This window comes from Hippoglossus hippoglossus, chromosome 16 (assembly GCF_009819705.1).
Source record: "Hippoglossus hippoglossus isolate fHipHip1 chromosome 16, fHipHip1.pri, whole genome shotgun sequence".
Taxonomy (NCBI): Eukaryota; Metazoa; Chordata; class Actinopteri; order Pleuronectiformes; family Pleuronectidae; genus Hippoglossus; species Hippoglossus hippoglossus.
Genome location: NC_047166.1, coordinates 26,055,682 through 26,083,544, shown reverse-complemented (window position 1 = coordinate 26,083,544; position 27,863 = coordinate 26,055,682). Strand labels below are relative to the sequence as shown.

The 27,863-nt window shown below is 42.4% G+C and overlaps 3 protein-coding genes across 5 annotated transcripts in view; 2 read left to right on the top strand and 1 right to left on the bottom strand.

Annotated features, from left to right (window-relative positions):
• Positions 1-2,681: 2,681 nt before the first annotated feature.
• Positions 2,682-7,812, top strand: fbxo43 (F-box protein 43). 3 transcript variants are annotated; one of them, XM_034610502.1, is made up of 7 exons: positions 2,718-2,885; positions 3,299-3,537; positions 3,856-4,703; positions 4,855-5,583; positions 6,045-6,147; positions 6,350-6,544; positions 7,186-7,812. In XM_034610502.1, the coding sequence occupies exons 2-7, from the start codon at positions 3,526-3,528 to the stop codon at positions 7,432-7,434; spliced, it is 2,136 nt and encodes a 711-aa protein (XP_034466393.1). In that variant the 5' UTR covers positions 2,718-2,885; positions 3,299-3,525; the 3' UTR covers positions 7,435-7,812. The 3 variants fall into 3 exon arrangements, with proteins under 3 accessions (XP_034466394.1, XP_034466393.1, XP_034466392.1); XM_034610501.1 differs by having other exon boundaries at positions 2,719-2,885; positions 3,856-4,712; XM_034610503.1 differs by lacking the exon at positions 3,299-3,537 and having other exon boundaries at positions 2,682-2,885; positions 3,856-4,712.
• Positions 7,813-8,217: 405 nt separating this feature from the next.
• LOC117776524 (regulator of G-protein signaling 22) lies at positions 8,218-25,281 on the top strand. Its single transcript, XM_034610494.1, has 23 exons — positions 8,218-8,275; positions 8,362-8,390; positions 8,493-8,555; positions 8,651-8,833; positions 8,942-9,027; positions 9,716-9,780; positions 9,997-10,738; positions 10,923-11,084; positions 11,303-11,489; positions 11,971-12,093; positions 12,273-12,374; positions 15,531-15,725; positions 16,060-16,152; positions 16,503-16,693; positions 16,861-17,023; positions 20,978-21,142; positions 22,169-22,237; positions 22,779-22,937; positions 23,195-23,374; positions 23,493-23,675; positions 23,758-23,910; positions 24,173-24,272; positions 24,809-25,281. Exons 1-23 carry the CDS (start codon positions 8,254-8,256, stop codon positions 24,916-24,918), a joined length of 3,525 nt encoding a protein of 1,174 aa, XP_034466385.1. The 5' UTR covers positions 8,218-8,253; the 3' UTR covers positions 24,919-25,281.
• A 4-nt stretch (positions 25,282-25,285) lies between these two features.
• Positions 25,286-27,863, bottom strand: part of LOC117776523 (vacuolar protein sorting-associated protein 13B-like) — a 312,145-nt gene continuing 309,567 nt past the window's right edge. The window contains 3 exon segments of the mRNA XM_034610493.1: positions 25,286-26,160; positions 26,828-26,908; positions 27,027-27,195. Of these exon segments, the coding sequence (XP_034466384.1) occupies positions 25,912-26,160; positions 26,828-26,908; positions 27,027-27,195 (499 nt within the window). The 3' untranslated portion in view covers positions 25,286-25,911.

The following is a 27,863-nucleotide window of genomic DNA, read 5'->3' as shown; positions in this document are numbered from 1 at the left end:
AAATAAAATTTGATTGATTGATTGATTGATATTATTAAGGGCATGGAAGGTGAGGAGGAGCCAGTTTAGTGAGGCTAATACAGGAGAAATGTGGTCTCTTTTCCTGGTACTTGTCAGGACACGTGCTGCAGCATTTTGGACAAGCTGCAGAGTCTTTAACGACTTACTGCTGCAGCCTGATAATAAGGAATTACAATAATCAAGTCTGGATGTAACAAAGGCGTGGACTAGTTTTTCTGCATCTTTTTGAGAAAGGACATGTCTGATTTTTGAGATGTTACGCAAGTGAAAGAAGGCGGTCCTAGAAATTAGTTTTAAGTGAGAATTAAAGGACAAATCAGGATTGAAGATCACTCCCAAGTTCCTGACTGTTTCATTGGAAGCAAGGACAATGTCGTCTAGCGCAGCTATATCATTAGATAATGTATCTCTAAGGTGTTTAGGGCCAAGTATTAGAACCTCTGTTTTATCTTACTGTATTAAGAGAAAATTGCGGGTCATCCAGGTTTTTATGTCCTTGAGACATGCTTGGAGTTTAGTTAATTGATTACATTGTTCAGGTTTTATTGACAAGTATAACTGTGGGTATCATCCGCATAGCAATGGAAATTTACAGAGTTTGAGCACAGAGACCTGTGGAACACCGTGGTTAACTTTGGTGCGCACAGATGACTCATCATAAATTTGCACGACATGGAATCGATCTGAAACATAGGATTTAAACCAGTTTAGGGCGGTTCCTTTAATGCTAATTAACTGTTCTAGTCTCTGTAATAAAATGTGATGGTCAATTGTATCGAATGCTGCACTAAGATCTAACAGAACGAGATCAGACACAAATCCCTGATCTGAAGCTATTAGAAGGTCATTAGTGACTTTTGCCAAGGCTGTCTCCGTGCTGTGATTAGCTCTAAACCCTGACTGAAAGTCTTCATATACATTAATTTCCTGGAGAAACTGACACAGCTGATTGGTTACAACCTTTTCAAGGATTTTAGACAGGAAGGGGAGGTTAGATATCGGTCTGTAATTGGCTAAAACCTCCGGGTCTAGGGTGGGTTTTTTGAGAAGGGGTTTGATTACTGCTAGTTTAAAGGACTGTGGTACATATCCTGATGATAATGACAGATTGATTGTGTTCAGTAACGTACTATCAATTAGGGGCAGAATTTCTTTAAGTAATTTTGTAAGATACAAGTTGTTGGTTTAGAACATGAGATTATTTTGGTCAGCTGATCAAGGGTGATCAGAGAGAAGCTGTCTAAATAATTGGTTAGATTCTCAGCCGTTTCTGAGATTTCTGTTCTTGGTAGGGTATTAGTGCCAATTGAGGGCAGGAGATGGTTGGTTTTATTTCTAATAGTTAGAATTTTGTCATTGAAGAAGGTCATAAAGATATTGCTATTTAGGGATCGAGGAATACTGGGTTTGATGGAGGTGTGACTCTATCAGCCTGGCTACAGTGCGGAGTAATAGGCAGCTCTTGCTTTGTGGAGGGCTTTCTTATATGCTTTAACACTATTTTTCCAGGATAATTGCGGCATTGATTACAATAAACAGTTTGTAGCCTAATGGAAGGTAACTGAATTGATGTATTATTGTCAGTAATGGTAGAGTATCTGAGTAGACATATAGACATATATCAAGAAGTCTTGTTGTAATCATAGTCCATGGTCAGCAGCCAGCACGATCAGGATCCACCATCACGATAGGATGCCACCATAGTCAATCAATCAATCAATCAAATTTTATTTGTATAGCCCATATTCACAAATCACATTTTGTCTCATAGGGCTTTAACAAGGTGTGACATCCTCTGCCCTTAACCCCTCAACAAGAGTAAGGAAAAACTACAAAAAAAAAACTTTTAAAAAGGGTAAAAAGAAGTAGAAACCTCAGAGAGAGCCACATGTGAGGATCCCTCTCCCAGGACGGACAGAAGTGCAATAGATGCCACGTGTAATGGAGAACATCAGAAAGCTACGGGTATTTGCAGCATTGATTAGAATAAACACTTTGTAGCATAATGGAAGGTCAATGAATTGATGGAATATTGTCAGTAATGGTCGAGTATCTGAGGAGAAATATTGTATATCAAGCAGTCTTGTTGTAATCATAATCCATGGTCAGCAGCCACCACGATCATGATCCATCATCAAGATCGGATGCCACCATAGACAACAGTCATGATCCACTGCTGCCATCAGGGATCCACCATCAGCTGCCAACTCGATCATGGTCCACCACCACTATCAGATGCCAACAAATTACAGGATCCCCCATTATTATCACGATCAGACAGCACGATACAAAGGCATCTGCCTCCAAACAGCCTGGCAGCAAGGGTAGCTGCCTCCAAACAAAGGTGGGAGCTGCCGTGGCAGGTGCCCTAATGCAGCCTGGCAGCAGTGTGAGTTTCAATGACACAAAACACAGGCAAAGCATTAACAGCATTTAAGCAGAATCGGTACAAATGTGACACAGAAATGAGCCTTATTCTTGGTGCTCAGAACAGTTACACGCTTATAAACATTCTAAACTAGGTATACATCTCAGGGAATAAGTCACAAACAGCGGTAGTTGCCCTCAAACAGGGCGGCAGCAGTGACAGCTGCCTCAAATCGCGGCAACTGCCTTTACAAATCAGTGGCAGTGTCTTTTGCCACCGGAAGTGCCTCTACGAGCTTGCTGTCTCTCCAGCTGCACGCTGAACCGGAAACACGTGACACCGTCCACAGCGGGCTCCAAATTTGAAAACGTGGCTGCTCGGTGACTGTGGGCCAGCATGAAGCAAACATAAATAAAGAGCAGGGGCGCAGACTAAGGCCTTCAGCTGATCCCGACCAAACAACACCGGCTTCACATTGGCCCACTTTCATCTACAAGTAAGTTTTTATCCTTTTCAAAATCCAGGTATAAATGCACGATAGTATGTGTTTTTATGCAGTTTGGTGAACCATTACCATTCAGGAAGCGTGTGGCTCCCTACTATGTTGAATGCATTGCACACGTTATGTGGTGTAAAGGTAATTTTATATAAGTCGATGCAAACACCAAGCTGACATGTGGCTATTAGGTGTATGTGTTTATATTGTGTTTGTTACACGCACGGAGCTTACGTTTGTCAACGTGTGGATTTCTCATTAACGCAGGTGTCTCACATCGTGCTCATTACATTAACACGTTTGTTACGTAACAGTACGAGTTTAGCGTAAGTAAGGTTATTTGTGAAACCCATTTCAAGGCTTTACATCTCATGCTTGGTTGTCTTTGTGTCTAACGTCATTTTGCTCATCAGAACGTGCACACTAAGATGAATGGTCACCCAATGAACCAGCTGCTGTCTCGTTAGCTGGTGTTGGCTCAGTGTTCACAGGGAATGAACGTAGGAATCCCGGGGGTCCACTGGCAGCAGTGGAGAACGAGTCAGGACACGTTGAGTTGGCGGCTCGAGCTCACTTTATAGCGGCATCACAAAGAGCACGCGCATTAACATCAACAACACGCGCTCTCATAGCAACGCTGATGAAGCAGACTGTGAGTTTCTGTCAGGATCTGATTCAGACTGATGCCTCTGTACACAGGGAACCACTGGAAGACTGACTCCACGTTTTTCTTTTATCATCTATCACAAAAAGAGTCCAAAAATGGTGCCTAATTAGAAACTTTACAAACACATGCAGCAGTTAAGATGGCTTAGCTTTGTGCCAATTTGCCATGTTTTTACATAATCTCTCAGGTGACACTTAAATTATGAGTTAGTAACCAGGCAAGGATGCTGAATTCTGTGCTGTGTTATTTAATGCCATGCTTAAGTTGATATATTATTTATTGCTTTTTTTGTTTTGTTTGCAGGTCACCTCACCTCGTGGTTCTGGGGCAAAGTTAGCACATCGGAGGAGGAAAATGCAGTACACCCCTGAATCAAATGTTTACCCTGCCAGGTGCAAAGAGCAGCACTGTTATGATGACTGCTTTGACAGTGGATACTCAGGGTTATTCCACAGTCCACAGAGCATCAGTGGAGTGGACTTCTGTAGGTCTTTGTCACCTGTTGAATTCAATGAGACGCCCAAAGAGAACCTCAGACTTCCTGTCACACCGAAAGAGAGGAGCAGAGAGTCAGTCAGGTTTTTGGACAAGGACTCCAGGGCAACACAGCGGCCATCAACAGTTAGTTGGTGTGAAACTCCAAAAGTGTATAAAAGAGATGCCTCACTGCGACACAGACTTCTGATGTGCAAACCTAACACAGATGTCAAAACTGACAGCACAAGATCACTGTGCAACAGAAGGACTGAATCTTCCACCATCAGTATCCGGTCTGATCACTGGCTCAGTGCATCGTTTGACTCTCTAGACTCAGTGATGGGGGCTTTGGCATCAAGCACTTTAAACCTAAAACAGGACCTGCCTTTATCTGGCAGGAAACGCCGTCTCCTTTTTTCACAGATGAGGACCTCTACTCTTGAAGATGGTAAACTCCACTCTGGTCATCCTGCTGATTTTGAGACAATAGGTTCCCTCTCAAGTGCAGATTTCAGTAAGAGCTTTTCTGCCGCTGATCAAATAAATATTGAGACTCCGAACTCTAGAAAATCTCTGCCTGTCTCATCCAAGGAAAACTCTCAATCACCAGTCAGTGTTGTGACAAATGACCTCAATGACTTATTTTGCACTCCATCCTCCTCACATACACCCAGGTACATCAGGTAAATGCTTTTTTTTAAGATTTGACTTTCACCATGTATTTGTAATTTTTCCAGCCAAATACTTGAAGCTATGAATAAAATAATGTTCTTTTAATTAATCAGAAAGCATGCTGGCATTAACTCCCTTCTAACCCTGCAATAGGTTGGTGTTTGAAGACAGTGGTTTCAGTTCCCAAGACTCCTCAGTGGACCACGATGGCTCATTCCAGGAGCTGCTGCTCCCTGCCTCCAGAAGAAACTGTGAAACCCCAAATCTGGCGGAGGCAAAGCGGCACTCCCGTTTGCAGCGTCAGCACAGGCTCTCCACGCTAAAAGAAGGGGGCTCTCAGTCGGAGGAAGACCCAGCAGACAGAAAACATGAACATCTTAATCTGTGCCACAGCTCTTCTAAAGATGTTTTTGCTGATGATGCTACTCCTCGCAGGGTTCTCTCTATTAAATGTGATAATAGCATGATGTTTGATGGTTTGACCTATTCAAAACCAGATTATGCCACCCCTCTCAGAGCCACCTCAGCCAAGCCAGAAAACATGACACCTTTAGGCACAGCTGCTAATCCAGATGTTACCCCTCTCAGGACAACCCCAGTAAATCTCTCACTGACTCCAGCTTTGCAGCTTGTTCATGCTATGTGCCAGCAGAAAGCTCAGATGTTTGCTGGCCAAAGTCCAAGCCTGAAGGAGCAGTTGAAGTCCACGGCAGCACTGGCTCAGACCCCGGTGACATTTAGGACAGCTATGCCATTGGCAGGACTGATTGGCAGGAAGATGGGGGTGGGGAAGATAGACATACTCACAGAACTGAAGAAGAGGAACCTCAGGCACATCCTGGCTGTCGTACTCAGTCACCTGACCTCTGAGAGCATCTACAGGTGAGGAATTCATGTTTTCAACAAACTTAACTCATCACTGCTATAAAACAAACAAAAGCTTATCTACTCATCAATTGTATATCTCAGCACATTCAATGACCAAGTAGCTCAATTCCTATCAGATTTATCTTATGCTACTGTCACACATAATCATTTATGTTCAAAATCTTATAGTGTACACAATAAATTGTAAAGAATCCTGTCAGTTTAATACACATTTAAATGTATAATGGATGCTTAACTCAGACCAAAGTACAGGACATTATTCTTGTCCAAATTGTAGATGTATGCATGTTTTTAATTAAAAATCTGTATTTCACCTTCAAAGTTTTGACAACTTGCTTTTGTATAGTTTTATTAATTTAATGTGAAACCTGATTATTTCTCAAACCATCAGGCTTGACAAGGTGCAGTGAGGGCTGGAAATATTAGTGTCATACCTGCATTTGTTTATTTGACAGGTGTGGTCAGGTGTGCAAAAGCTGGAGTGAAATTATCCGGCAGGACAAGCGGGCTGCCTTCAGGATAAGAAGCTACCTGAGTGAAGTGACTGCCTCTCTTGAGGTAGGAGATTTGCTATATTAGTTACTATTGGCTGATATAGTCACTATAGTGTTGTCAGTATACTGCTGTGACAATGTGCCTGTTGCTGTCTGCTTCAAGCAGTAATTGTGCATCAGCTGTGAAAGGAAGAACATCCACTGTCACATTAACGCGTGTGTGGTGATTTGAAATAACCCTCAAACTTTTTGCTTTTGTCTTTCAGCTCAGTGGTGCAGTCCATGTCCCTGACGCAGAGACCAGACTGACTCTTCTAAAGAGGTCGGCCCTCAAGACGGTTCAGGCTCAGTCCAGGACTTCAAGCTACTGCACCCCGCAGTCAGGAAATAGCACTTCAGTCCGACTACAGCACTGTGTCGTACATTCAGGCAGCAGCAGCAAACGAGAGAAATTTCTAGAAGTGAGTTTAAAACATCACCAAAGATTTCCTGTAACATTTATTATAAAGTCCTCTCTTGGTCGTTAACTTACTCTTCAGTCATGGTGTTTTGTTCAGTGTGTAAATAATCCACAAGATCCATCCATAAGACTAGTGCTCCACAGTCTACCAGGTCATTTTCCATTTTTCAGTTTCCCTATGCGCACATGTGGTTTCAACTAAATGCCAACCACCTTTTAGTATCTATTTATTATCTGTACTTGCATGGTCACCTCCTAATTGACAGACAACTTCACCTCAGTCTAAATGGCATCTCATTTAACCCAGAGCAATGTGTCAGCTCTTTTTAGTGCATTGACTTACATTGAAACTTCACACAGCTGCCTAAGAAATATTTAGTGATTGATCCCTTTAAAATCTGGGCACCTGGCAACATCTCCCCCATGGAAATTTCATTACTGATGTAAACAAACACAACTTAAAGCTCGGACATAGCATTTTTGATGTTGTATTATTATTTTTCAAAGTAAATGCACTAAAGCACACAGCCTGAAAAAAATCATGTGTGTGTTGTTATTATTGGGATGTATTAAATAATACATTGAAATGTTCATTTAAAACATTTACTTTGAGCCATGTCATATAACTTATTTTTCTTTCAGGTTGCCAAAACTCTCTTCAATGATGAGTGCCTGAAGCCCTGCCCTAGATGTCAGCATCCGGCAAGATGTCACTCGGTGAAAGGGGAAGGTGTGTGCAGTAGAGCCGACTGTGGTTTCAAGTTTTGCACCGCTTGCTTGTGCACTTTTCATGGATCTAGAGAGTGTGGCAGCCAGTCTGTTGGCCGTCGCAAAAAGGACATACTTCTTCCAGGAAGTGCTCAAAGTCGTAGAAACGTCAGGAGACTATGAGAAGTGAACTCTATTCCTTCTTGTTATGCCAAAGTCCATTAAGCACTTTTTTTTCTGCCTAATGGGGAGAATGAGGCTTTGCAACAAGGAAACTGATTCGTTGCCAGTATATTGTTCTGTGCTCATTATTTTGTCTTTGTACCTGTCTATGTACTGTATGAACCTTTTTTCAACTCAACTCTTTCTTCTGGGTTTTTAATTATGAATTTGAAGGAAGGCTCCCAGCAGCACAATGATTAAATTTAGCTGTTGGTGTAATTCTCAATACGGTGTTCAAGTGTAGAGAATGTTTTTTGAAATTCCTGAGATTTTCACCTTTTACCAATGTCTTTTCAGATCAGTTTTTAAATAAATCTTGTGATTATTTTATTTTTTACACTCCTGTGTCACTTGTCTCATTTTGCAGATCTCCATTGTTCTCTGTATGAATAGATCAGTATTTGCTGCCATCTAGTGGTGTAATTGCACCTTGTCTTAACAGCTACAACAAAGTACATGTAAATTGTTTCCTTACTTTTATTACATGTAAGCAAACTTGGATACTGCTAGTAATGTAACTTTTAAAACTAAATTATAATAAACTAAGGTTTAGGTCTCGAAGCAACGGAACAACAAACTTATTTTTGCCTGGTTTCCTCTAGTTAAACTTTTACTGCCCCCTGTGTTTTGAAATGAATCCACTTCCATAGCAACCTGAAGTTTGTCTGTAATTACACTGAGGTTGCTGTCTGGCTCAGTGAGGCCGAATGTAGCTTCCTGACCTGACTTTCTGCACCTGTTTCAAACTGCTTTTCAGACAGTTTTATTTTAGAGGTGAACATGTGTGGACTAGTTTCAGCAGGTAAGAACAAAACGTAAGTTATATGTACTCATATATTTGAACAGATGTTAGTTTAACTTACTTTAACCTTTTCTTTTTCTTTAAAGAGTTACCACATCTTACTGCTGACAATTTTGTGAGTACAAGTATTAATGGTTCTGAACCTCATGACTGTCAATCAGTTTAGATTATTATCATATTTTGCCTCTTTCAGAGTTAAATGTTTATTTCCATACAGGTACACACTCTGGCCACTGATGATGTATTAGTTCACTTCTTCAATGATTTCTTAAGTCTGCCGGTAAAGTATAAATGTAATGTATGATTTAAGATATATTGTAGTGATATAGGATATTTTCAATAACACTTAAACCCTTCTTAAACATCTTGTCCCAGTCTTTTCCTGAGGCTGTGCTGTACAACCAGGAGACGCGTCTGTTTGAGCTGGTGAGCGGCGCAGCTGAGTTTATCTCCAGAAGAATCATAACCGTTCTACACCACAGCAAATCCCAGCTTCTGACTGGTGACCCCTCTGTGCTGACCAGAACTCCTCCTCTGGACAACCACTTCACTGTCTCTGTAAGCAGACAGTAATTCATTTAAGTGAAAGTCAATAGCTTGAAGAAGACGAGCAGAGGTATATGCTGTAGCTTTTTAGGGTTGACTGTGTCTCCCTGACCTTGGCAGTGTCTGGACAGAAAACAAGGAATCCAGTGGATCATGGAGGAAAGATTGCCACTTTTCCTTCAGAGTGATTGCTACATTGAATACAGGTACTCCACATGCTTTCAGCTTGTGTATGGACCCACCACACTTACAGAACAAATGTAGTTTTACCTGCTGTAATGTACATTGCTTTAAATATTTTAATGTTTACATGATGTTTGACCATAACCTGCTCTATATTCTTACTAAGCTTGGTGTTGAGATATGTCAGTTTCTGACTGTCTGAATTCTCATGGATATATCTTTTATTTTGCTAACTTCACTCCAGCTCTGCAACAACCTTGATGAATGTTTAACTGCTGAAGCATTTTTTTCCCAAATATAACTGGCTCCAGTCAGCTTTGATATATCACATTCATATAATATCATGATTTTCATGATCACGAGTAATGTTTACAGAGCAATAACCTCTAGCAGTACGGTCTCATTGCCTAGCTTCAAAGAATCCTTGTAGTTGTGTTTAAGAATGTTTCTCTACTTTTTTCGTGCATCTAATCCTTTATGCATCTATTGAGAGGCCTTAGGGCCACATCCCTGTACAGATCAGATGACTGACCATCCCATGCTGACCTGCATCCTTTAAACAGAGGCAGTGAAGGAGAAATAACAGTCACATTTTTTAATTGTGTATTTTTTGTTTGTGTATATTAATAATGTGAATAATTTCAGATAAAATTGTGCTCAGTGCGTTTTTTGAAAAGTGCTGGATCAGTTCTATTTGGTTGTTTTTTTCAGACTGGCCAAGTTGTTGTGTCAGTGGGACCCAAACATCTATATCCAGAGAAGGAGGAGCAGCTCAGGTCGAATCATTCTGTCAGCCCCACCAATGTGCTGTTCCTCCCAATTTGACAAAGAAAATAACAATGCACCAAAGGTTCTTACATGCTCACGTTCTCTAGAGAACATTTCATCCAAACAAGGTACTTACCTTGTTGCCTTCTATTTGTACCTGTAGAGTTAAGTCTAGTCATGAAGCTAAAGACTCCTATGATGTCTTTTTTTCCCTTCCCTTTTAGGGTCAATGACAAAGTACAACTTGACGTATCTACCTTCTGACCAGAAGGAACGCATCAATACAAAATGCAAGGAATCATCCGGATGTTTCTCCAGCTGTTCTGAGCCAGAGAACCCATGTACCTTTCCCGCTTTGTTCTCATCATGTTCCTCTTCCTCTAACCTTAAATGTAATAAAACCCAGGAACCCCAGAGCACACAAATAGAGCTGCACCTCTGCTCAGAGATGCAATATCTCAAAGAATCCAGGGGCCAGAGTTTTGAGTCTGTTGAGGCACAGCTGGAGGGCCTGGCTGCCAAAATAGTTAAACAAGTGCTTAACAATGCCCTGAGCGTTATGACTGATGAGAGCCAGGGAAACATTTCTGACTGTTTCAACATGTCAGCAGAGCAGACAAACTGCACCAGCAAGGAGGAGAAATTGTGTGAATGTGTTTGCCAACATTCAGCTAATGGAGGCAGAGAGCCACTGGAGGGGATACAAGCGAAAGTTCAAGAAGACAAGATGGGGAATGCAGTGGAGGAGAAGACAGAATGGGATAAGAGGAATAGGGAGGTGGGGAGTTGGGACAAAGACCGAGGAAATGTCTGTGATATTGGTTGCCATGTTAACTGTTGTCTGGACAACAGACCTGGCTTGGATGAGTTCATGGAGTTTTTGCGAGGAACGCCTGGAGAGAAACTGATTAATCTCTGGATGGACATAGAAAAACTGAATTCTGTACAGCCAGAGCGGAAGAACAGGTGAACATCAAGCTGGTCTTTTTTCACTGAACAGAAGACCGTGATTGCAATGATTGTAATCATGGTTTGATGCAAAGATCATAACACTATAGATAGCTACTGTGACTCCAAAATAAATACAATGTTTAACTTTTAAAAATACAATGAAAACAAAAAATATCAAATGTGATCCAATTTTTTCCAGACACTTGGTCCTGATGAGGGGCCGGTATCTGCTGAGCAGCAGTCACAGCAGTCTGAACACAGAGCTGCTCTCCACACTGGGACTGACCACCTCCACCTGCTGGACAGAAGAGAAACTGTGTTCAGTTCAGCCCTGCCTCATTGATGCTCTGCTCTACTACTGGTGACTGTCACGTTTCACTGTGTTTAGCTTCCTAATAAAAGTCTGTTTGTGTGTATCTGTCTGTCTGTCTGTCCATATATGTATATGAGGAGACCTTTACCTAAAATGCCCTATGTGTTATCTCCTTCATCAGCTGGTTAAAACACATATTGTCATGTAGTTTTACCAACGTTCTGTGCTTTATATAGACCATGATCATTTCTTCTTCTTCCCCACAGGGCTCCACGGTTCTGGAAGTCTCAGTTTGCTCAGGAGGACCATGATGACAGCTCCAATAAGAGGCTGTGGACAGGGTGGGGGAGCAGGCCTCTGTCAGGCAGACAGCCTCACCGTGACTTGTTGACCCTGCCTCTCCTCGTCCCTGACAGCTCCTTGTCCCGACCCCCCATCACTGTCTATTCACAGGTAGGAACAGTGGGCAGATAGATTCGATAGGACTGGATGAGTGAAAAGTTAAAGGTAGGAAGCATTTTGTGAAACAAAGTTCATCGTAGTTCATCATAGCATACTGTTAGTAATTTATCAAACAAAAAATAGCAACTCACTGATGAATTGCTGAAAAATCATTGTCTGCTTAATCAACAAAATAATCAATCAAGTTGTGATCCTAGTTTTAAGATTTTTTTATTATAAATGATAGCACAACAATTCTTCTTACCTCAATCTCAAAGGAAACTTTCTACTCCTACCAACTCTGAGCCTTATGTGAGATTATTTTGTGCATGGACTAACATATCCAATTACTTCTGAACACTTTGTGGGCACAGTTTGAAGGGCTATATCTTCGAAACAATAATACAAATGATTGTGTAAAACCATTCAAATTAAAGGTCAAAGCCTGAAGAACAAGAACTGTCCAAACACTTGACTGTTTATATGTCCTCAGTCATATTGTAGCAGAAGTCAATTACTGGGAAGCAGAAGAATGGAGACCATGTTACAGGCTCTCTGTGTCGACTCACGCGCCGGCTTGTTCTTCACACACTTCTGTGTTCAAACTGGAAACCAGGTACAACAACAGCTCCTCGATTTTAATGCAGGAAATAACATACACATTCTGTTTGGTCCATACTATTCAGCTATGACTGTTCTACATCCAAGATAGTAGATAACATCTCTTAAGTCACAACGTGGGGAGCAGTTCAAATTGGAATGGTCAGACACTGTGATTCCTTTGTCTCATCTCAGCTGTGGGAGAATGCAGTTTACTTCTGGACCGACCTACAGCACTACCAGGAACTGTTTTACCAGGAGGGTCTGGATCCCTACAGAGTACAGAGGGAGGCACAGGTCAGCACGCACACACACACACACACACACACACACACACACACACACACACACACACACACACACACAAATAAATGAATATTTTCCTGACTAAGTTCGACAAAATATTAAGCTGGTATCTGCTGATACAGATAGTGTGATGGAGAGCTGAGGTTATATTAGCTCGAACACTGTCACCAGTCTTATAAATTGAAGTGTAAGCAATTAAAATATGATATGGGAAGCATCTTTATCTACAAGCAATAATTCCTAAAGATAGTCTTGTCTCTTTTTTACAAATAGGGTAAGTGATATAGTAATAGTCTATTTCCTGAGACGTGTCTGGAGTTGAGTGCAGGCTGGTGCAGCAGGTTTGTGTTTCTGGTACCTTGGTGCATCTGTGGGTTTTTCCTGTCATGAAACACTCCTCTTAACCTATTATTTAGCCAAAGATAGCTGCACACTAGTTCAAATAATACATTGTTTATGATTTCATGAGTCTTTTCTCTGTTTCTTGAAGTCTCGCCAAGGCGAACTGCACAACATCAAACTAATTTCAAGTAATAAAAAAGAGCTATATTCATGTAAGTCGTATTTTTTGTGGAGAAAAAAAAGAACATATTGCCAATTTAAAACTTACAACCAATTTCAAGTTTAATATCCAGAGTGATAAAGAGGCCTGCTTTCAAACAGACGCCAGGCAAAATCATCAATCACAATAAATTTAAGTTGGAGAAAACATATGTTCCAAAATGTAATCAAAAAGGCAATGAGACAGACATACACACGCACGTATGCTCTGTTGGCCTCCCACTCTCCTTGCACACTCTTTACTACATCTGTACTTTACTTGAGTATGTATTTTCCTGACGACTTTTTACTTTTACTCCCTACATTTGAACACAAATTTCTGTACTTTCTACTCCTTACATTCTCAAAACTGGCTCGTTACTTGAGTAGCGGTGGTTGGCGCAGCGCGCGCTTTTACGCACGGCTCACCTCTCTCTCTCTCACTCGCTTGCCCCCTGCTTCGGGAGACGCGCAGTCCCGGCGGCGTGTTTGCCGTCGGGGGGTCAGCGCGAGACCCTAAGCGTCCGGAGGTTGGTCGGGCTGCCTCAGCATCTGGGGTTCAAAATGTGTAAAATTATACAGTATATGTATATTTTTGTTATGATTTTTCAGTCAGTTGAAATAAAGCCACAAGAGAAACATTTTTGATTGTTTTGTTTCGTATAGACCTACTATAAAAAGCACTTTGCATTTTTAATTTTGGTACTTGTACTTTTACTTTTGATACTTAAGTACATTTCAACACCAGATACTTTTGATACTTAAGTACATTTAATATGAGCTACTTTAAAGGGGACATAGCATGCAAATTCCACTTTGTTAGTGCTTCTACAGGTTAATGTGGGTATCTGGCATGTCTACCAACCCCAAAACTCTGGGGAAAAAACACTCGCGCGTTTTGTTATAGTTCCTCTAAGTCAGAAACGTCATGCTTGAGCGACTCGATTGAGCTTCCTGGGTATTGTGTCGTAACAAGGAACTGGAAGTCTCCCTACATGGTCTTGGCCCACCCCACCCCCCGTCCCCCCACACTCGTTACTTCCGGGTTTACACCGGAGGCAGCGCAGCGCCGTTCCCAAGCACGCAGCCGGGCTGTTCACACGGGACGAGCATTTCTCCGCTGGTCAGCCCGCGATTCACTCACATGTGGCATTTGTCTGGATCGTTGGGACTGGGAGGCTGCAGCAGCTGCTCGGGAGCGACCGCTCGCTCTCCCGTGCGTGAGCTGGAATTTGTGTCAGCGCCACACAGCCAGCAGTGTGGAGGACTTCCGCAGTGTTCAGCGCTACTGTAACCCCCGAACCCCGACATTCAACGGGTACAACAACAATCGGAGAAAGCAGAATCGCGGGCTGACCTTATATATACAGTCTATGGGGCTGACCAGCGCGGAGAAATGCTCGTCCCGTGTGAACAGCCCGGCTGCGTGCTTGGGAACGGCGCTGCACTTCCGCAGTGTTCAGCTCTACTGTACCCCGGGTTACAGTAGTTACGCCGGGGTACAGTAGTTACGCCGGGTTACAGTAGTTACGCCGGGGTACACCGGACGCGGAAGCGCCGCTGCGAGGCAGCGCAGCGCCGTTCCCAAGCGCGCAGCCGCCTGGCTGTTCACACGGGACGAGCATTTCTCCGCTGGTCAGCCCTATAGACTGTATATATAAGGTCAGCCCGCGATTCTGCTTTCTCCGCTTGTTGTTGTACCCGTTGAATGTCGGGGTTCGGGGGTAAATGATGGTCTTCATAGCCCCCCCCCCCCCCCACCTCTCTTTCTCTCTCTGTCTGTCTGCTTGTGTGCTTGTAGTGGGGGGGCAGAGGGGGACATTTAATTATGTGATTGGGAAAATTAAAACTCCAGGACAACAAGGGGAATACAAAGTATGGGATGCATATTTGATAATTTATATCATATAAAATATGTAATTTATATCGTTTAAAATCATGGGGGGAGAGGGGGGAGGGGGGAGCTGGCTCATTAGCATTTAAAGGAACAGGCACTCAAAACAGGTCACTCTGTGGAGGGCTGTTTTATACAGGGTAAAAAGGGTGCTGTTTTATATGATCCTTGTGGTATTTTGACCAAAGTATGTTACAGACATTTCATTAAGACCCCAAGGAACCATATCAACTTGTGGTAAAATGGGCATGCTATGTCCCCTTTAAGACTTTGACTCAAGTAATTTTCTTACGGGGGACTTTAACTTTTACAGGAGTCACTTTCAGGTAAGATATCTGTACTTTTACTCAAGTATGGCTTTCAAGTACTTTATACACCACTGCTCTTTACCCCTCAGTAGCTGGAGAGATTTAAAACATGAGTCCAATCCCGCCCAGGTCTGCGCCAGTCCAGTCATCTAGAACCACTTTGTCTGGCTACAGCTGGACCAGTGTGGTATGGTCCAGAGTACCTCCCAGTCAAATCTATTTTCCTTCAGTTAACCTTTAGTCCACCAGAGGAATGAAGTATGGATGAACTTTCCATGGTATTGCAGCCAACAGGGTTAGAGGACATTGATGTGGTGTGAAGGCATCACTGGTGAGTGAATATTGAGTATGTGAGCACTGAACAATGATGATGCAAATGGTGGTGCTCTCCTCTCCTCTCCTCAGCTCCTATACTCCACATATCTGTCCGCCTCTGCCAGGAGGAGCATTGGCGTGGATAAGGAGGTCAGAAAGAAGGTGTACGACCGACTAATGCCGGCTTTTGAGGAGCTGTTTGACGAGGTGGAGGAGAATACACTGAACATCCTGCTGCAGCCATGGACACTGCTGCTCAGCAGGGACAAAGAGTCCTTCAAGAAGGTAACTATGGTACAGCCATAGTCACTCTGTACATAGTGTTTGCTGTTTTTGATGAGCATTCATTAAACCATTTAGTAACACCTCTTGCTCTATGTACATATATATTTTTTTTTATGTTCTTTTTTTGTCCAACTAATCGTCCAACTCCGCAAAATATCTTATGTATTATGATGAAAACCAAGAGAGGAAACATTCCGATATTAGAAAACCACAAATGACCTTAAATATCAATTGATGATTAAAATAGTTGAGTCAGTGGATTTCCTTTAGAAGTACATGTTCATTAATCAGCTATTGATTGCAGCTCTAACTGGCTTCATGTCTGTGTGTGCAGGTGCATGTGCAGGAGGAGGTACACAGGGTTGACAGTGAGGAGTACAGGGAACTCCAGAGTGTGTTTGAGGAGTCAGAGCGTCGACTGAAAGAGGTCGAGTTAGCCACACACTCATGGAATGTTGGTGCTAGGTTAACCATAAATAAACATACTCATGTGAACATAAAACAGCTCATATGAACATGAATGTAAAATGGCCTCTTTGCCTTTTGCCGTTGCTTTGTAACAATGAAGATAATCTTTTGCGTCAGGACTTTTTTTTACTTGGCATGAGTGGACCATTTACATTGGTGTCATACAGCTGTTCTATAGCCGAAATGATCCATTTGACATTAGAATGTCTAGAAGGAGCATGATGTGATGTGGTTAATGATTTTTATTTTGACCACCTCTTTTTTCTCCCTGTCACTTGCTCTCTGCCTCCTCCTGCTGTACTCCTACAGGTGCAGCAGTCCAGGTCCATGCTCTCTCTCTCTCCTACTGTCTCTTCTACTTCCTTCTCAAAGGGCCCCCGAGCATTCGACTCTTGGTCCAGAGTGTCTCCAAATTACCAAGGTTACCGTCTGGGTTCCTTACTCCGTCAGCACCATGAGATTGGACACTTCATGTCTTTCCTTCAAAATCAGGATGCCAGGTCAGCTGTGTGACACATATATTTCTATTATTCAGATTTACAATATCCCCCCACACAACATATAGATTAATATACTTTAAAATGTAAAATGTGCTTGAAGTATATAGTACATTGCACTGAAGGCTGTGTGAAAATTAACATTGTGTTCTAAATGTATGTCCGCACAGTATTCATCTGACATGTTGGCTGGATTTGGAGCAGTACAGGAGGACTCCTCAGAAAGACAAGGCTGTCAAACAAGAGAGGTCCTCTCACATTGCAACCAAATACCTCAACAGGAAGTATTTCTTTGGCCCTGAAAGCCCTGCCTCCACAGAACAACAGAATGACGTACGTCACCTCCATAATTTGAAACACATGTTCAGTATTATGAGTGTAGGGTTTGAATTATTGTTAACATCCTGGGAAAGCAATCCTGAGAGCTGAGAGACACTTGGTACCCAGGACATGACAATCCCAACATTTGATGTGAGCTCCAGCTGAGGCTCAGCATCCACATGTGATAAACAGAAGTTGCTGTGGCTCTCACACACTCTCTGACATCCTGCACACTCGATGACAGTCCTGACAGCACACTGTCATTGGGGAACAGGGATAAGATGACATGGTTAGAATTAAAACAAGAGAAATGACTGGAGTGTGATTTGGATCCAGGGAAGAAGAGGACGTTCCGCTCCAGTAACAGTAACAATGACAACTAGGGCTACGTTGTAGCACTAACAGGCCCGAGCACAGGCATTTTGAAGCCTGTTGCGGTTAGTGGAGAGAGCGATCAATGACCAAGCGCACGTCTCTGCGTTGCACGCGTTTTGCGCTCTGCGGGAAGAACAAACGCTTCACTTCCTGCGTCCGTCACGCGATGTCGATCCTTGCCTGCTAATTGCTCATTACGGTCCATGCTATCAATTGCACATCACACTGTGAAAATTTTATGGAAATCGAATGATAGTTGTAAAACAAAGCTTAATTTCTGTTGCCAGTAGGTGGCGCCATCAGTATTATTACATACAGACTAATAGATCTGTTCAAGTAGGGGCTCTGATGTAGCGTGAGCAATTTTGTGTCAATTGGACAATGTTACAACAACTTCATTTTCACACTGATCAGTAGGTGGCGCTATGACCCTGCACTAATATTAATATATGGAGCTGTTCAGGTCAGGATTGTGATTATAGGTCAGCATTTGGGTGCCGGCTGGATAATGCAGAGTGGATTCATAAAGTACTTCCTGTTTCATAGCAAATCAGTAGGTGGCGCTATGACACTGAGGAAATATTGACACATAGAGCTGTTCAGGCTTGGTCTCTGATCATGAGACAGAAGTTTGGCGGTGATAGGACAATGCACACTGGACTTATGACAACATCGTCTCCTTTGGCGAAGGATGAACCTTCGCCGCACCGTTTACACGGTTTGAGGAAATGCCATTTTTTTGTAAAAAAAAATACGTACGTCTGTAAATAATAATAAAATAATAATAAAATAATAATACGGACAGACAGACGGACGAAAAAAAATAAAATAAAATCTGTCCGTCTGTCCGTATTATTTTTTTTTTAGATGACATTCACCAAAGCCAAAATGGCGGTCTTCCTGTTTGGTCTAGCATATCTATCCAAGATACTTTTTTGTTTGTCATGAAAAGACACATGTCCCGATCGATTTTTGTAGATGTCGGCCAATCGTAGTGCCGGGGCTGTCCTTTAGGGGGCGCTAGTCAGTTATTTTGCCACACCCATTCCTTAAAACCATCGGAATGTCTGCAGGGGGGGGGCTGTTGCTACACAAATGTAGTTTGAGGGAGGTTGAACCTCGAACACCGAAGTTATAGCAATTTCGTGTGTCACGGCGAGTTGATGAACTTCGACGCCACGCCACTAATATGGCGTTTGACGAATACTCACAGTAATCTTATGCCTACATTATCAATGTCTTGAGACCCATTTGACATAGTTTGACATGGTTGCAGTAAGTGGATGAGGAGGAATACTTCCAAGTGTAAGACGTTCCAAAAACAAGACATTTCCTGTTTCCACCAGGGGGCGCTGTGATTTTAATTCATAATTTCTGTGTAGATGTCATCAGGCCGGGACTCTTGTCTTACATGTCTAGTTTGGACTCGATTGAACCAAATATATCTGAGATACAGAACCTCGTGTTTTGATGGTGTGTAATCAAACTTTGACGCCACGCCACGGTCACACGGTGTGGCGAAAAATCGATGTTTGAGGTAGTTTTCATCTCCATCTTGTTGTGATGACACGTATCTCCATATGAAGTTGATCTGATGAAAGCCCTGGGACAAGTACGTCAAAGTAAAAATGTAGGAAATGGCCAAAATGGCCACTAAATCCAAAATGGCGGGCTTCCTGTTGCTTTTTTCCAATTGCACCTCTGACCTTTTTTGTTTGTCTGGTCATGATACACCTGGGCTACGATTTATGTGAAGATCGGTGAAAGCTAACTGAGGGGCTTTTCCTTAGATGCGCTGTTGAGCCATTTTGCCACGCCCATTTCAAATTACTCCAGAATACAATTACTTTTTGGGGTTTTGAATTCCCTGCAAACTTTGGTAACGATTTGAGCATGTCTAGGCCCTGAAAAAGCCCCAAAAGGGAAATACAAATCCTTCGAAATACAATAGGGCCTCCCACCGGAGGTGCTCGGGCCCTAATGAGATTAAATCTCTACTGACATATAGTCTGAGATTGGGTTTCTGTATTCTAGGGTTACTGCAGGAGGGCATGGTGTGTTAAGTTAGGAGGACTAGATAAGACATGTAGCAGTGAAACCTTATTCTCTTTTTCAAGACATTAAAGGTAGCAGCTTAGCTGTATTTGTTACCGCATAACAGCAAATTGTGTCATGTCATGTGTGTTACAGGGAAAACATTTTCTAAGGCGTACACCAAATTGATTTTAAACATGATGTTATTCAACTTCATTCAATAATTATATAAAGTACTAATGTTTTCAGATAGTTGCACTAACAGGCCAGTGTTTTCCATTAATTATCTAGACTGTGGCAGCCTGCCATATTCCAGTTTGTCCCGCCTCCACAGTTATATATTGAACCAAAACTTGATGTTTTGCTCTGTTGCTGTGTACTGTTGTGTGCAGTGCTATTTGCCTCATGCTATTGCACGCTATTACCCATAAAGTTGTTACCCTCCATGCATACTGTCAGAGCTCAAGCTGAGCTATCTCTTGGCCGTTTGCACTTGACTGAAGCTGGACTCGCTTGTTTCTTAGTTTTCACACTCTCAATCACAGCAGGTGTGTACAGGTGTTCCCTTGTACTGTTTTCAAATTAGCTGAGCTACTCTATGATTTCTCTATGATATGGAAATTGTACAACCATCAAGTGCAAAATGGGGAACAGTGCCTGGCCCAATAACACGTTGACACGCAGACTGGGGCAGCTTGGAGTTGAACTGATTGGTGGACGACCTGCTCTTGCTCCTGATGATGAAGCCTGATTTTACTGTGTTCTCGTACAGAAACATTCACTGTACTTGTTGACATGGATTGAACTCTGCTGCAGTACCTTTATCATTTGTCATCCTCATCTCATAAACCGTCTCATACCATCATAATCATTATAGCTGCTTATTTGAATGAAGATGCCAGTTGTAGTGCTCCTAATTCTGTGGGACGGGGGCTGGCTGCTGCTCTTGCATCTCGGTGTTGGTTTTCGTCTGCATGAGCAATGTAGAGACTGACAGCTTTACTGCTTTGGCCCTTTACTCCTTCAACCACTCAGTCATCCAGTCACAGATTGGCCCCCTTTCATCTGCTGACTCCTGCTCCAGTGCCACGACTGGTTCTCATTTCTGGAGCCTGCATATGAGTGAGGCAGGCATGCCTGTGTGCGTGCAAATGAGATGAGAGAAAATATAAATGAAATATAAAAAGGGAGAGATGGCCAGATCGATGTATGAAGACAGAAAGCAGACAGGGAAGATGAAGAGAATGCAGCAATTGTAGGAATGATGAAGAGCACAGCAGGAATAAGGGAGGAGAGCAGTTTTCAGCCGCGTTTCTGGGGGGGCAGTTTTTTTTTTCACAGTTTGTCGTCCACCTCATGTGTTCTTAATGTGGTTTTATAGGAATCTTTACATTCATATCAAACACACATGCAACATCTGCACCTGCTGAGGCTTTGACTGTATTTCTACTGTTTCTTTTTCTTTGTGTGTGTGTGTGTGTGTGTGTGTGTGTGTGTGTGTGTGTGTGTGTGTGTGTGTGTGTGTGTGTGTGTGTGTGTGTGTGTGTGTGTGTGTAGATATTGTACCTGGCTGGTGGGCTGGAGCGTCTGAAGCTGGAGTGTCTCTCAAACCGGGTTGTTGTGGAGATCCAGGACATCATCAGGAATCACATAGAGAAAACATGGCTGCCTCAGTTTTTGTCCACCGCAGAGTTTACAGAGCGACAGAAACACAGACCACAGGTAGAAGCACCTCTTACCACTTTCAATGTGTTTGTAGAAGACTGCCAGCTGAAAGGAGACTATTTGGATATTGCTGCCCTGGATAACAATGGTTATTATCCAGATGGTGACAGTATGACATTTACAAATTGTTAGTGTCAGAACAAAGTAGTTTAGGTACTTTAATCATAATAATTTTTTGATCCAAACACATACATATTGTTTAGATGTAAATGTTTTTACATCTATTGAAACATCTATTGAATTAATTTCTTTGACATCACTGTGACCTTTTCTTCAGCATCATCTGTAGAAAACCTTTCCATCAACCTTCGACAACATGTCAGAAATGAACTACTTTAATTTGAACATTTTCCAATTAGCAAATTTTAGCATGCAAACACATATGATTATCAATGTGTTACACAGTTAAACAAGACCTTGTACAAATTACCCCCTCAGCCACAGCCACAGTATAGTGATGCTACTCAATGCTACTGTGGCATATAAGTATTAGATCCCTGCTGCTGAGAGTGAACAGAGATAAGAAATTAGACACACGTAAGCAGCCCTGCTATGTGAGAAACCACTAAATGCTGTCACTATCCAGTCGCACTCTCAGGTTGCCTCATCAAGTGTCAACACAAACACAGCAGATTCTGCTGCTCTGCCTCATTATGTTATCAAGTTTGCCATGTTTGGTCCCACGCATCCTGTTGGTTGACGTAGTTTAGCATTACTCTCAGGAGGAGGAGGAGAGGAGGGGCAGTGTGGAAAAGATGGTGCAGAGATGAAGACAAGGACAGAGGAGGTTGGGGCTGGGAGACAGACGTGACAGCAGAGAGATCTTTTTAAGAGGAGGTCAGAAGAACTGAAGACTGCGTTAAGGTTAAAGGTTTAAAAAAATCAGCAAGAGCTTCAGTTACTCACAACGCCAAAGAGCAGTGTGCAGTGTAGATCAGAGAGGTATTCAGTGTCCCTGTTAATCTCAGTTTACTCAGCTTCTGACTTTTGACCTGTCTGTGTGTGTGTGTGTCTGTGTGGTAGCACCAAGCAGCAGGCAGGCTCTCACAGCACGTCCACCACCGACGCGGATCCAGGAGAAAATCCTGGAAGGTAAGAAGAAATCCTCTGGGGAAGCTGGATATTTTTGAAAGGAGAGAAAAAAGGCATTTTCTGGGCTGAAAGCATGTGGGATTTAGTTCATGACTTGGCTTCAAGCTCTGGCTTTGTTAAATACCATTTTGGCCCTAAAATCCCAAATTGGATCCAGGATAAATAAGATTAAAGCATCAGCATAACCAACTTTCTTTTAAACATCTTAGGAGTGTTTTCCACGCAGCTATGCAGCCTCCACAGTAGAACTGGGATATTAAACATGAGCATTTCACTTTTTAAGCAGGATGATTACAGGACAGAGTTTTTATACATGGTTATGACTCATCTCTCAGATCATTATCTCATCATTGGCAAAGAAGAGCTTTTCTCAGTACAGAGTGTCATTATCTCAGTTTACTGTGAGCTAAGACTGTAGCTCACAGGTCCCACACTGTCTATATTACTCCTGCTCTATTTACAATGTTTTCTCTCTTGTTATAATGTTTACACAATAGTTTTTGAATGAATTCTTTAACAATCTCTGTTTCGTCCCCTTCAGGCCAGCAGCTCATGGATGAGTTCCTCCAAAGAGATTCTCCTGTTTCGACAGATCTTACTCAACCCTGTCACTTGTACGCAGTTCCAGCACTTTGTCTCCCTGAAGGGAGACTTCCTGGAGAATGACATGCTCTTTTGGCTCGAGGTCCAGAGGTATAAGGTAAAAAAATAAATGGTGCAATGTACTTGTTGTAGTTTGGATCTAAATCTGATCTGAGGTTTTTGTCATATACCATTTTGATTTCTCTCATCTTTATTTTCTCCCCTATTTTAATTTTCTATTTAAAAACTGCTTTCTTTAACTTAATTCTTTGCACAACCCTCAAATCAGCTGATTAACACATCATTGTAGGAGCAGTGAGGAAATGTTAATATTCTACCTTTAATTTCTCCTGTCACCTCTCCTCCTGTATGAAGGACCTTTGTCACTCTCACAGCGATGAGGCCACCATCCAGCAGAAGATCTCCACCATCATCAACTGTTTCATCAACTCGTCCATGCCCCCCACCTTGCAGATAGATATCCCTCCTGAACAGGCCCAGCACATTCTGGAGAAACGACACGAGCTTGGCCCTTACATCTTCAGAGAAGCACAGGTTGTTTGTTTGTTTGTGTGTGTGTGTGTGTGTGTGTGTGTGTGTGTGAGAATGGTTAGCATTGTATGTGTTCCTGTATGTGTGCTTAATACGAGTTCTCTCTGTTCTGTTTATGTAGATGTCAGTGTTCAGCGAATTGCTGAAGTTTTGGCCCAAATTTCAAGATCTGTGCAGCAGCGTCGAAGAGGAGCAACTTCTTCCTCTACTGCAGGACAAACGAGTCAAACACAGAGCCAGAGTGCGAAGACAGAGGAGGAAAGTGGAAGAGGATGAAGAGGAGGATGAGAGGAGTAGAGCTCAGGTGAAAAAATGTGGTTGTATTTATTCAACATTAAAATCTGTGGTAAAAATAAAATCCATTCAACCTGACATCTTTTGTACAGGAAGAGTGGGAGACACAAGAATCAAGTTTTAAAGAAGCAGAAGACATGGACAGTGACACAGATGATACAGAGGAACCGGAGAGAAGAAGCGGTAGAAGTGGAAAAAGGGAGCAGAGGACACAGAGCAGAGTGCTGTCGTCGGCCACTCAGCCGGTGAGGAGCGCTCTGATGTTCATCTCTAGGAAACATTGTGAAGATGTAGCTGAAGATGTGTCTGTGTGAACAAAGGAAATGAAACGATTTCATTTGGTAAACATCTGAAAAAATAATATAAAATAGTGCAGTGATGAAGATAAACCAAATTACAGCATGAAGTCCGAACAAGGCTGTGTCTGTTCTAACCAGAGAAACACAATCCTCCATCTGAACTGAACCGTTTTACAATCATTAGATTTGACTCGATATTTTTCCTCAGCTGTCGTGGTCCTACTCCAAATACATGGCAGCTCTGAAGAGAGAGGAGGTGCTGCTGAGGAGGAAGAGTCAGCTGGGAGCCTCATTTGCCACAGCCTCAGGTACGCACACACACACGCACACAAACTTCTAGGAAAGTAAGTAGTTAGGGTGAATTCTGGAAACCATAACACTGAAGTGACACTTTGCTGTTCCCATGCTAAGATTCAAGCTTTATTTCCAAGGCTCTGATATGAATCTACAGTTGAAGTCAAAGCTTTGTTAAACCGACCCCCTCCCCACACGTCAGGACTGTCTCATTATACCGACCTCTGGCCAAAACAGTCACTTCAGCCTGCCCATTAAATGTCAATGTTCTGTGCAGGAGTTATTAGGAGTCCACATTGCGTGAACATGTAAATGAAGCGTGGTGCTAACGCAGGACATAGTTCCAGTCCAATGAAGTGCAAATTGTGTTTTAATGGGGAGGTACAGAGGAGAAATCCTAGACACACAGATGGAGATCATCACTTCGTACAGGAGGTCTTTTAAGGTAAAAATTCTCTGATGCATGAATAAAAACCTGTATGTCTCTTCAGGGACTGAATGAGCTGCTGCTTAACACCCAGTGATTTGTGTCTTCCGCTCTCCCCTGCAGACTCCTCCTGCTGCAGCGTCAGGTCAGCAGACAGTCAGCTCAGCCACAGACGGTCACACCGCTCCTCCAGAGCAGAGAGTACAAAGTGTAATAGATATAACAGTAAGTGAATGGTGCTTCTTCAATGGCTTCACACAACATTCTGCCTCCAAACCAAAGGTCCCTCTCATGTTGACTGCAGGAGGTGTGAGCAATGAAACCAAAGTATAAGAATGGACTCCGGCACAGACCGAGGCTGTTATCGGAGCATAATGAGTGAAAACTGAGCTCCTACTGGAAATGTGAGGTTGGGTTTACACATGATGTAAGAATGTTTCAAAGCTAGTGTAACAAACACCCACTAACCCTTTAACCTCTGTTTCACGATGTCTGATGGAAAACTATACTGGCACAAATATTTAGGTTCATTCAATAATAGAATCACACTTCATATTATGTTTAATATTTTTTAATAAAACTTTTCTATATTAATATACATTTATATACATTGAACACAATAGACTTAATTTACACTCAAAAGTGCACAATATCATGTTGGCATCAATGTAAGGTTACAAAGAAAAATTTTCAACAATTATGTCACATCTATAAAAACATTTTGGTTGACAGCTGGATTCTTGAGCTTCCATCAAGATGTAAATAATATTGTACTTGTACATGAGACAGTAAACACCAAGACCTTATTCTGTAGAGTGAAACAGAGTTTGGATAGAAAGGAAACAGAATGATGTCTCTATCTGCAACACTGAAGAGGTTTCACACCGACTGAACAAGTCCTTGGTTTAATTTGACACATATACTTGTTTAGTGTTGGCTACAGTCAAAATGTCTGAGCAAAAAAGAATGTCTTAACTTATGTCACTTTGATTAAAACAGATTCTGAATGGTCATATTTCCTCTGTAGCTGTGTAATGTTTCTTGTATCTTTTAAAGGTGTGGATAATCAGGTGGAGTTTACAAAAATGTTATTTTAACTCAACAGCTATGTTTGCATAAATAATCTTTTCAGAGCCAAAGTAGTGTGTATCCAAAAATATTTTAAGTTGGAACAAAGGTCTGATCTTATATGTATGAATTTCAGAAAGCCACTGACTGAATGTGTATCAGTGGAATCCAATGTGCAAGGCTTTATTCTTTACCATGTGGAACTTGCTGACAAACACCTTGGTGAAGGCAGGATCCACCAGGTAGCGGTAAGACTTGGTGACAGTGGGCGGTGGCTCAGCCAGTGTCACTGGTGGCTGCAGCTGGAGAGAGGCAGTGGAGGGGGAGAGGAACTGGGAGGCTCTTGTCACGTAATCCACCAGCCGCTGATACTGCTGCTCTGACAGACGCTCACGAACACCGTCCCCCTTGGGGAGGACACACACATGATCACTGTTACACTGGGACTAATACAGTTCATTCTGCTGCATATGGTGTCCTATCATATGCCATCAAGGACACATGGTAGAGTGGTTGCCTTGAAAACATATTTTTATGCAACAAGCTGTTCCACCAACATGTAAAAAGATTTGTATCAGTGACAGACCTAGTTACTAAAGGATTGTTCTGACCCTTTACACTGACATGACTCAAAACTATATGGGGAAATATGTTGGTCTTCAGACCCATTTCTGTATTAGTAATCACTATAGCACAAATGAAGAATAAATACTAAAACATAAAATAAAGTAAAATGTAGAAAACCGCCCTATCTCACAATGTCAAAGAAAGTGAAAGAAATTCCTGGATCCACACCAAAATGTGAGCTTAGCTCACAGTCATGCCCACCCCTTCACAGAATCACATGGAAAGTGGCTTTTGTATAATCCTGCTAACAATTAAATGCAGATGAAAACATAACCTCCTTGGCGGAGGTAAAAATAAACTGAAATTACATTTTTTATATATCCACCAAATCAAAGCATACCTTGTTTCTGAAAAACATTGAAAATACTTGGCACATAATGTACTGACAATCACCTTATAGAAGTTCTGTGAGTTCTATATCTATATTATTGTTACTTTCTGCCTCACCTCTGTGTCACTTGTGACTGTCTGCTGTTGTAAAGTGAGGGTGAGCTGGCCTTCCTGCCCTGGCTCCTGCTGACACTCCACCTGCAGACAACAGGACATTCAACACCCACACTGCCAAAGAAACCTTCAGTGGACTGTCACAGGAACTGTTGTTGAGTGTGAACAGGAGATTTATGATGTGCTGACGACCGTCAGTTACCTCTGTGATGGGGAAAGCCTGCTGCTGTGTGTCCTCACTGAGACTGACCACAAACAGCACCTCAGAGGTGAGCAGCAGGCAGCCGGCGTGCTCCTGACCTGAACCACTCACGATGGTCACCTCCAGGGCCATGTGGAGCTCCGGTCGCCCCAGAGACTGAAGCATCTTCCTGTGGTCACAGGAGAACAAGCAGAGAGTGATGTACATTAAAAACAAGTTATGACATAACTGGAAATTCACTTTATGGTTAAATGTTAAAAAAGAGGCCGATGTAATTTAATGCTTAATCACCCGGACACTGTAGGGAATAATCACATCCATATTACCCCACCACCGTGAATGGATTATGTGCGTACATATAACTGCACATATAGTAGGGCAGACCTCCTAACTTCAGACACACACTTTCCATGTAAACACAAGAGTCAAACTAACATCAACCCACAGATACAAGTTACCACATGTGTGTGCATACATCCTGTAATTTACATTTTTTGCATTTTCTCTGCATGGTTCCTATTACACGTGCATGTGAGGAGGAACTGAAGTGTTCACTCATGTTCCTCTGACACTTTGTTTACTTTGGGGGGGGGGCAGGTGTATTGCAGAGCAGATGTTGAAGCAGCTACAGTAGTGACAGTTTGGTTCTGCTCTGTGTTGCTCTGCTCTAACTGCCTGACCCCTGGGGTGTGTGGGCTACTTGCAGTAGTAAAAATAACTGATGGACGACTGATGGAAACCAGTTTGACTGCAATGCAGCATGAATGAAACCACAGGGAAGCATTATCTCAGAATTCATGTATTTTTGATATTTTTTTCATCTTCTAACATTAGTGC

Coding starts and splice junctions, on each gene's coding strand:
- fbxo43 (XM_034610501.1), top strand. Junction 5,584..6,044: donor ACCTCTGAGAGCATCTACAG/GTGAGGAATTCA, acceptor TTTATTTGACAG/GTGTGGTCAGGTGTGCAAAA. Junction 6,148..6,349: donor AAGTGACTGCCTCTCTTGAG/GTAGGAGATTTG, acceptor TTTGTCTTTCAG/CTCAGTGGTGCAGTCCATGT.
- LOC117776524 (XM_034610494.1), top strand. CDS start 8,254: ATGTGTGGACTAGTTTCAGCAG. Junction 15,726..16,059: donor ACAAAGAGTCCTTCAAGAAG/GTAACTATGGTA, acceptor CTGTGTGTGCAG/GTGCATGTGCAGGAGGAGGT. Junction 22,238..22,778: donor CCAGGAGAAAATCCTGGAAG/GTAAGAAGAAAT, acceptor CGTCCCCTTCAG/GCCAGCAGCTCATGGATGAG.